The sequence below is a fragment of the Athene noctua genome, chromosome 34 (genome assembly GCF_965140245.1).
Source record: "Athene noctua chromosome 34, bAthNoc1.hap1.1, whole genome shotgun sequence".
In the NCBI taxonomy this organism is placed as follows: domain Eukaryota; kingdom Metazoa; phylum Chordata; class Aves; order Strigiformes; family Strigidae; genus Athene; species Athene noctua.
In genome coordinates, this window is record NC_134070.1 from 629628 (window position 1) to 639093 (window position 9466).

At 67.0% G+C, this 9466-nt stretch overlaps 3 protein-coding genes across 3 annotated transcripts in view; 1 reads left to right on the plus strand and 2 right to left on the minus strand.

Annotated features, from left to right (window-relative positions):
• LOC141972579 (uncharacterized) overlaps positions 1–9466 on the minus strand; it is a 710276-nt gene that overhangs the window by 565714 nt on the left and 135096 nt on the right. The window lies entirely within an intron of this gene.
• LOC141972595 (uncharacterized) overlaps positions 1–9466 on the plus strand; it is a 366186-nt gene that overhangs the window by 227598 nt on the left and 129122 nt on the right. The window lies entirely within an intron of this gene.
• Positions 795–8165, minus strand: PPP1R18 (protein phosphatase 1 regulatory subunit 18). Its single transcript, XM_074930483.1, has 3 exons — positions 5039–8165; positions 1937–2137; positions 795–1373 (listed from the first exon to the last, which is right to left on the minus strand). The coding sequence occupies exons 1-3, from the start codon at positions 7808–7810 to the stop codon at positions 1230–1232; spliced, it is 3117 nt and encodes a 1038-aa protein (XP_074786584.1). The 5' UTR covers positions 7811–8165; the 3' UTR covers positions 795–1229.

Consider the following 9466-nt stretch of genomic DNA (forward strand, 5'->3'; position numbering starts at 1 on the left):
CGTTGCCATGGCAATGCGAGCAGGCCTCAGGCTTTGTTGCCACAACAGTCAGACTAGGCCTCAGGCTTCGTTGCCATGGCAATGAGAGCAGGCCACAGGCTTCGTTGCCATGGCAATGTGAGCAGGCCTCAGGCTTCGTTACCACGGCAATCCGACCAGGCCTCAGGCTTTGTTGCCACAACAGTCAGACTAGGCCTCAGGCTTCGTTGCCATGGCAATGAGAGCAGGCCTCAGGCTTTGTTGCCATGGCAATGCGAGCAGGCCTCAGGCTTTGTTACCACGGCAATGCGAGCAGGCCTCAGGCTTCGTTGCCATGGCAATGAGAGCAGGCCTCAGGCTTCATTACCACAACAGTCAGACTAGGCCTCAGGCTTCGTTGCCATGGCAATGCGAGCAGGCCTCAGGCTTCATTACCACAACAGTCAGACTAGGCCTCAGGCTTCGTTGCCATGGCAATGCGAGCAGGCCTCAGGCTTCATTACCACAACAGTCAGACTAGGCCTCAGGCTTCGTTGCCATGGCAATGCGAGCAGGCCTCAGGCTTTGGCCTCCTCCCCTCTCCGCCATTTCGTCTCCTCGGCCCCCCCAGGGCTCCCCCATCCCCTATCCCCCCCCCCCCGCCCCATCTCTCCTCCTCCCTTTGGCCTCTGTCGCCATTTCCCCTCCCTCGGCCATTTTGGCACCTCCCTGTCCCCTCTCACCCGTCCCCCCTCCATTGTCCCCCCCCCCTATAAAACAGCTTTGCCCCCGCCCCCCCCCAGCTAATACTGCCACGGCTTTGGCACCTGCCCCCCCCCCCCGGCCCCCCCCGCCATCTTTGACCCAGTTATAACTGGGCCTGGCCCAGTTCCTAACTGGGACAGCTCCGCTTGACCCAATACTGACAACGTTGCCCCACCCTTGGCTAAAAAAAAAAAGCCCTTAATTAGGTTAAAAAAAAAAAAAACCTCATTAAAAATAATTGTGTGTCTGTGTCTGTCCCCCCCCTCCCCGCTAAAAAAAGCTACAAAATGGGGAGGGAAGAGCTGGGACCCCCCCAAAATGGTTCCCCTGAGGAGGGGGGGGGGGGACACACAAAATGGCGCCGGGTCCCCAGGGTGGGGACAGTGTCCTTGTGCCCCCCCCCGGGGTGTTTTTTTTTTTGTTTGTTTTTTTTTTTGGGGGGGGGGGGGGGGAATTTGTCCTCGTCCGTGTGTCCCAGCCCTGTCCTGCCCTGCCGGGGGGGTCCCTCAGATCCGGGGTTCCCCCCCGCCCCCCCCGTCTGCCCCTGCCCTCGAGGGGGGGGGGGTGGGGGTGGGGGGGGGGTCCCAGCGTGGTGCCCCCCCACCCTCCGCCGTGGGGCAGAGGCCGGGGTTACCGCCGGCAGGATTCATCTGGGGGGGGGAGAAGGAATGGGGGGGGGGGGGGGTGAGGACCTGTTAACCCCCCTCCCCAAAGTGTCCAGAGCCCCCATCACCCCTCTCAAGCCCCCCCCAAGAATCCAGGGACCCCAATTTCTTCCCTCACCCCCCCCATGTGTCCAGGGACCCCCATTACCCCCCCAAATTGTCCAAGACCCCCCCATTACCCCTCTTAACCCCCCCCACGTGTCCAGGGACCCCCATTACCCCCCCCAAAGTGTCCAGGGACCCCATTACCCCCCCAAATTTTTCAGGACCCCCCCCATTACCCCCCTTAAACCCCCCCCAAATTGTCCAGGGACCCCCATTACCCCCCCAAAGTGTCCAGGCCCCCCTTAAACCCCCTCAAATTGTTCAGGGACCCCCCCTTACCCCCCCAAATTGTCCAAGACCCCCCCGTTACCCCCCTTAAACCCCCCCAAAGTGTCCAGGGACCCCATTACCCCCCCAAATTTTTCAGGACCCCCCCGTTACCCCCCTTAAGCCCCCCCAAATTGTCCAAGACCCCCCCATTACGCCCCCCCCAGGACACTCACCCACGAGCAGGGCCCGGGCTCGCAGCCCCCCCGGCAGCCCCCGCATCGGGGGGGGTTCCTCGTCCTCCTCATCCTCCTCGGGGGCCGAGGGGGGCCGGGGGGGGGCGGCTCTTCGGGGGGGCCCCAGGCCGCCATCGCTGCCCCCTCCGAGGGGTAACAGAAGGTTCGCTCCAGCTCCCGCTCGCTGAACCAGATCTTCAGCTGGGGGGGGGACACATTTTTTGGGGGGGGGGGGGACAGCGACACCCCCTCGGGGTCACAGCAGGGATGGGGACACCCCTGGGGAAAGGGGGTGACACGGGGACACCCTGGGGACACCCCAGGGGTGGTGGGGACAGCCTGGGGACAGTGTCACCCGTGGGGGACACACACAACCCCCCCCCCCCCGGGGACACCTTGGGGACACCCTGGGGACACCTTGGGGACATCTGAGGGTGGGGGGGGGAACCCCTGGGGTCACCCTGGGGGGGTGGGGACACCCTGGGGGGGGTTGGGGACACCCTGGGGTCACTCTGGGGGGGTCGGGACACCTTGGGGGGGTTGGGGACACCCTGGGGTCACTCTGGGGGGGTGGGGACACTGGGGGGGGGTTGGGGACACCCTGGGGTCACTCTGGGGGGGTGGGGACACCGTGGGGGGGTTGGGGACACCCTGGGGTCACCCTGGGTGGGTGGGGACACTGGGGGGGGGTTGGGGACACCCTGGGGTCACCCTGGGTGGGTGGGGACACTGGGGGGGGGTTGGGGACACCCTGGGGTCACTCTGGGGGGGTGGGGACACCGTGGGGGGTGGGGACACCCTGGGGTCACCCTGGGGGGGTGGGGACACCCTGGGGGGGGTTGGGGACACCCTGGGGTCACTCTGGGGGGGTCGGGACACCTTGGGGGGGTTGGGGACACCCTGGGGTCACTCTGGGGGGGTGGGGACACCGTGGGGGGGTTGGGGTCACCCTGGGGTCACTCTGGGGGGGTGGGGACACCGTGGGGGGTTGGGGACACCCTGGGGTCACCCTGGGGGGGTGGGGACACCCTGGGGGGGGTTGGGGACACCCTGGGGTCACTCTGGGGGGGTCGGGACACCTTGGGGGGGTTGGGGACACCCTGGGGTCACCCTGGGTGGGTGGGGACACTGGGGGGGGGTTGGGGTCACCCTGGGGTCACTCTGGGGGGGTGGGGACACCGTGGGGGGGTTGGGGTCACCCTGGGGTCACTCTGGGGGGGTGGGGACACCGTGGGGGGGGTTGGGGACACCCTGGGGTCACCCTGGGTGGGTGGGGACACCGTGGGGGGGGTTGGGGACACCCTGGGGTCACTCTGGGGGGGTGGGGACACCGTGGGGGGGGTGGGGACACCCTGGGGTCACTCTGGGGGGGGTTGGGGACACCCCGGGGTCACGACGTCCCCAACTCCAGGGAGAAGCGTGTTTGTGCCCCCCCCTCGCCTCTCCCCGGGGGGGGGGGGTGGTGTGTGTTCCTATGGCAATTAATCCCCCCCTTGGCTTAATGGTAATTAACGAAGCTATTAATGACCTGGGGGGGGTCACGTGGCCGCGGGGGATGGGAGAGAAGCAGTTGGGGGAGGGGGGGCGGGGGGGGCCCAGCTCTGCCACCGCGGGAACCGCTTCCTTCCCCCCCCCGCCTCCTTGTTCCTGTTTTTGGGGTGACCCGGAGGATTCTGGGTATCGCTTTTGGTTGAGGGGGGGGGTAAAGTCACTACAGACCCCTCTGCTCCCCCACTTCTAGGGGATGCAGGGGTCTGGGCCCCCCCGAAAGAAAAAATAAAAATTAAAAAAAAAAGTAAAGTTTTTAAAACTAAAAAATAAAATAGAAAAAAAAAATAATAAAAATTGAAATTAAAAAAATGTTTAAGAACTAAATAGAAAAATTAAAAACAAATTTTAAAAAAATTTAAAAATTAAAAAAAAAATTTCCAAAGAATTAAAAAAAAAAAATTAAAAAATATTTTTTAAAAAGGTAAAAAAAAAAATAAAGGGAGGGATTGAGGCTTCTGGGTGGTTCGGGGGGGGGCGAGGGGGTGCAGGGAGGGAGGAAGCGGTGACGATGCGGGTGTCCGGGCCCCCCCCCGAGGGGGACAAGGGGGGACACAAGGGGGGGGGACACAGGGAGGGGGACAAGGGGTCCAGGAGGGGACAAAGATGGGGAGATGGGGGGGATAGGGGGGGGACAGGGGGGGTTTGAGTGGGACATGGGGGGCACGAGGGGACAGGGGGGGACATGGGGGGGACACGAGGGGATGGGGGACACAAGGGGGGACACGAAGGGACAAAGGGGGGACACGAGGTGGCACAGGGGGACACAAGGGGGGACACGAGGGGCCAGGGGGGGACACAAGGGGATGGGGGACACAAGGGGGGACACGAAGGGACAAAGGGGGGACACAAGGTGGCACAGGGGGACACGGGGGGCCAGTGGGGGACACTGGGGGCCAGGGGGGGACACTGAGGGACACGGGGAGCCAGGGGGGGACACAAGGGGACAGGGGGACACACGGGGACAGAGGGGGACAGGGGGGGCCAGGGGGGGACACGAAGGGACAAGGGGGGACACAAGGTGGCACAGGGGGACACGGGGGGCCAGGGGGGGACACTGGGGGACACGGGGAGCCAGGGGGTGACACAAGGGGACAGGGGGACACACGGGGACAGAGGGGGACACGGGGGGCCAGGGGGGGACACAAGGGGACAGGGGGACACACGGGGACAGAGGGGGACACGGGGGGCCAGGGGGGGACACAAAGGGACAAGGGGGGACACGAGGTGGCACAGGGGGAAACGGGGGGCCAGGGGGGGACACTGGGGGACACGGGGAGCCAGGGGGTGACACAAGGGGACAGGGGGACACATGGGGACAGAGGGGGAAACGGGGGGGCAGGGGGGGACACAAGGGGACACGGGGGGACACGAAGGGACAAGGGGGGACACAAGGTGGCACAGGGGGACACGGGGGGCCAGGGGGGGACACTGAGGGACACGGGGGGCCACAAGGGGACACGAGGGGCCACAAGGGGACACAGGGGGCCACGAGGGGCCACGAGGGGGACACGGGGGGACACGAGGGGACACGGGGGGCAGGGGGGTCTCTACCTTCTTGCGGTGGGGGTCGTTCTTGGCCAGGCAGGAGCGGGGCAGGGCCAGGTACCCGCCGATGACCTGGATCTCCTCGGCCGTGGGGTATCGCTTCTTGGGGGGCCCCGCGGTGGCCCCGGGAGGCCCCGGAGTAGCCACAGGGGGTGTAACTTGGGGGGTCCCCGCCTCGGGCCCGTTAACCGTCCCCCCCCGCCGGGGTCGCACCGTGATGGTGTTGCCGCTGCGACGTTGAAGAGCCGGGTGGGCCAAGGGGGGCCCCCCGGCGTCGCGGCGGGGAGCCCCTCGCATGGCCACCGGCCCGTTGCCCGGCCCCCCAAGTAGGGGCCCCCCGGGACTACCAACAGCCGGCCCCTCACCGGCGCCGCTCTCGCCGCCACGCCCCTGCGCCGCCGTCATGGCCGCCGCGGGAGTCGCGGGCGGCGGCGCGGCCACCGCCGGGGACCCGCAGCTCTTGGTTGGGCCTTGACCCTCGGCTGACCCCAGAACCTCGTGGCCATCCAGGCCCCCAGGTAGCCCCTGGCCCCCCGGTGGCCCCCGGCCCTCAACCATCTTCCAGCTCTTGACCATCCCCTTGACCGTCCCTTGACCCTCAACTGTCCCCAAGTCTTTGGTTGCCCCCAACCCTTCAGGTGGCCCCGGGCTAGTGGCCACCCCGTGGCTTTTGGTGGTCCGATGGGTCTCGGCCACCTGCTGGCCCTCAGCTGGCCCTCGGCCCTCAACTGTCCCCAAGTCCTTGGTTGTCCCTTGGGCCTCGGTTGGCCCCGGGCTGGTGGCCACCCCACCATGGCCCTTGACCGTCCTACAGCCCTCAACTGGCCCTTGTCCCTCAACTGTCCCCAAGCCCTTGGTTGTCCCCCGCCCCTCAACTGGCCCCGGCTCCTTGGCTGCCCCCAGACCTTCTGCTGGCCCCGGGCTAGTGGCCAACCCGTGACCCTTGCCCGTCCCTTGTCCCTCGGGTGTCCCCACGCCCTTGGCTAAGCCCCACCCCTTGACGGTCCCAAGGCCCTTGGTTGTCCCTTGTCCCTCCGCTGTCCCCACGCCCTTGACCGACCCCCGTGTCTTGACCGTCCCCGGGTCTTTGGTTGCCCCCAGACCCTCAGGTGGCCCTGGGCTAGTGGCCACCGCATGGCCCTTGATGGTCCTATGGCTCTCGGCCACTTGCTGTCCCTCACCCGTCCCTTGACCCTCAACTGTCCCCACGCCCTTGGTTGACCCCAAACCATCAACTGGCCCCGGGCTGGTGGCCACCCCGTGGCCCTTGATGGTCCTATGGCTCTCGGCCACCTCAGCCGTCCCTTGTCCCTCGAGTGTCCCCACGCCCTTGACCGCCCCCCGTGTCTCCGCTGTCCCCCCACCTTTGGTCGTCCCCAGGCTCTCGACCATCCCCGGGCTGGTGGCCACCCCGTGGGTCTCAACCCCAACTTGCCCCTCGTCCCCCGATGTCCGACGGCGGGTGGGGGACGTCTCGGGGGGACTCTCGGGGAGCCCCTCGGTGCTGAGCGAGCGGGCGGGGGGGCGCGGGGCGAAACGGCTCAGCAGCCGACTGACTCGCCCCCGGGGGGGTTCGCTCTCCCCGCAACGTTCCAGCCCTTCGGCGCTTCGGCTCAGCCCCGGGGACAACGCCAAGGCCCCCCCTTGTTGGGGGACACCCCCCCCGGCGGTGACCCCCGCTTTGGCTCGTCGCCGTTCCAACAGTTCCCGTTTCCATGGGGGCAACTGAGCCGCCCGGTCCCGTTGCTCCCGCTCGCGCCGTCGAGCCGCCTCCTCCTCCCGCCGGCGCCGTTCCAGGAGTTGTAATTTCCAACCCGGCACCGCCATCGCCTGCCGCGGGATGGGGCCGTGTGGGGCTGGGGGAACGGGGCGAGGGGGGGGGACGGGGGGGGGGGTGGGGGCAATGGGGGGGGGTATCGGGGGTGGGGGAGGAACTAAGGAGGGGGGGAGGAAGCAGGGATGGGGGTGAGGAACCAAGATGGTGGGGAGGAACCAAGATGGCGGGTGGAGGAACCAAGATGGCGGGGAGAAACCAAGATGGCGGGGAGGAACGAAGATGGCGGGGAGGAACGAAGATGGCGGGGAGGAACGAAGATGGTGGGTGAAGAACCAAGATGGCGGGAGGAACCAAGATGGTGGGTGAAGAACCAAGATGGCGGGGTGGAACCAAGATGGTGGGTGAAGAACCAAGATGGCGGGGAGGAACCAAGATGGCGGGTGAAGAACCAAGATGGCGGGGTGGAACCAAGATGGTGGGTGGAGGAACCAAGATGGCGGGGAGAAACCAAGATGGCGGGGAGGAACCAAGATGGTGGGTGAAGAACCAAGATGGCGGGGAGGAACCAAGATGGCGGGTGGAGGAACCAAGATGGCGGGTGGAGGAACCAAGATGGCGGGGAGAAACCAAGATGGCGGGTGGAGGAACCAAGATGGCGGGGAGAAACCAAGATGGTGGGTGAGGAACCAAGATGGCGGGTGGAGGAACCAAGATGGCGGGTGGAGGAACCAAGATGGCGGGGAGGAACCAAGATGGCGGGTGGAGGAACCAAGATGGCGGGGAGGAACCAAGATGGCGGGGGAGGAACCAAGATGGCGGGTGGAACGGGGTGGGGGTGTTGGGGGACACTGGAGTCCCCGGGGGTGGGGACGGGGCCACCGGGGCCACCGGGGCCGGGACAGGGGCCACCAGGGATTGGGGACAGGAGCCACGGGGCCACCAGGGATGTGACAAGGGCCACCAGGGCCACCAGGGCCAGGGGTATGAGGGCCACCAGGCATGGGGACAGGAGCCACAGGGCCACCAGGGATGGAACAGGGCCACCAGGGATTGGGGACATGATGGCCACCAAGGATGGGACAAGGGCCACCAGGGATTGGGGACAGGAGACACAGGGCCACCAGGGATGGGACAGGGCCACCAGGAATGGGGACAGGAGCCACGGGGCACAAGGGATTGGGGACATCAGGGCCACCAGGGATGGGACAGGGGCCACCAGGGCCACCAGGGATGGGGACAGAAGACACAGGGCCACCAGGGATTGTGGCCACCAGGGGTACCAGGGATGGGACAGGGGCCACCAGGGCCACCAGGGGCCAGGGGTATGAGGGCCACCAGGGATTGGGGACAGAGCCACGGGGCCACCAGGGATGTGACAGGGCCACCAGGGATTGGGAACAAGGGCCACCAGGGATGTGACAGGGGCCACCAGGGCTTGGGGACAGGAGCCACGGGGCCACCAGGGATTGGGGACAAGGGCCACCAGGGAATGTGACAGGAGCCACCAGGGATTGGGGACAGGAGCCACGGGGCCACCAGGGATGTGACAGGGGCCACCAGGGATTGGGGACATCAGGGCCACCAGGGCCAGGGGGTATGAGGGCCACCAGGGATTGGGGACAGGAGCCACGGGGCCACCAGGGATGTGACAGGGGCCACCAGGGATTGGGAACAAGGGCCACCAGGGATGTGACAGGGGCCACCAGGGCTTGGGGACAGGAGCCACGGGGCCACCAGGGATTGGGGACAAGGGCCACCAGGGATGTGACAGGAGCCACCAGGGATTGGGGACAGGAGCCACGGGGCCACCAGGGATGTGACAGGGGCCACCAGGGATTGGGGACATCAGGGCCACCAGGGACTGAGGACAGGGGCCACCAGGGCCACCAGGGATGTGACAGGGGCCACCAGGGATGTGACAGGGGCCACCAGGGATTGGGGACATCAGGGCCACCAGGGCTTGGGGACAGGAGCCACGGGGCCACCAGGGCCTAAGGACAGGGGCCACCTGGGCTTGTGGCCACCAGGGCCGTGACAGGGGCCCCCAGTGCCCCCAGTGCGGGGGCGCCACGGCCACCGCCGCGATGGTGACAAACGGGGGGGGACCGTGGGGGGGGGGTGGGGACACTTGGGGACCCCCCCGGCGCTGGCCCCGCCCCCCCGGTACACCCTGGGGGGGGGCCGGACCCCGCCCGGAGGCGTTTGAGGAGGGGGGGGGGGGGGGTGTTTTATACACGCCCCCCCCTCCCCGCGACCCCCCCAAATCTCCCGGGGGGGGGTCCCTAGAAATCGTCGGGGGGGTCCCCGAAATCCGAGAGGGGTTGGGGGGGGGGGGACACCCCCAAATTTTTTTTGGGGGGGGGGGGGGCAGAGCGCGGCCGCGCGGCCGCGAACTCTTTGTGGAGAAACGACCCGGGGGGGGGGGGAGGAAAGGGGAATCCCAGCGCCCCCCCCCGCGGTTCAATCACCCCCCTCCCCCTCCCTGGGGAACCCCAAAAGTCCGGGGGGGGGGTGGGGGGTGGAATTTTGGGGGGGGGGGGTAAAAAAAAAAAAAAAAGGGGGGGTGCAGGAGGGGGGGGGGGTGTGTGCCATTATACTCACCCCGGGATGGAGCCGGACCCAGGCGGTTGTGGGGGGGGGGGGGGGGGTAAAAATGA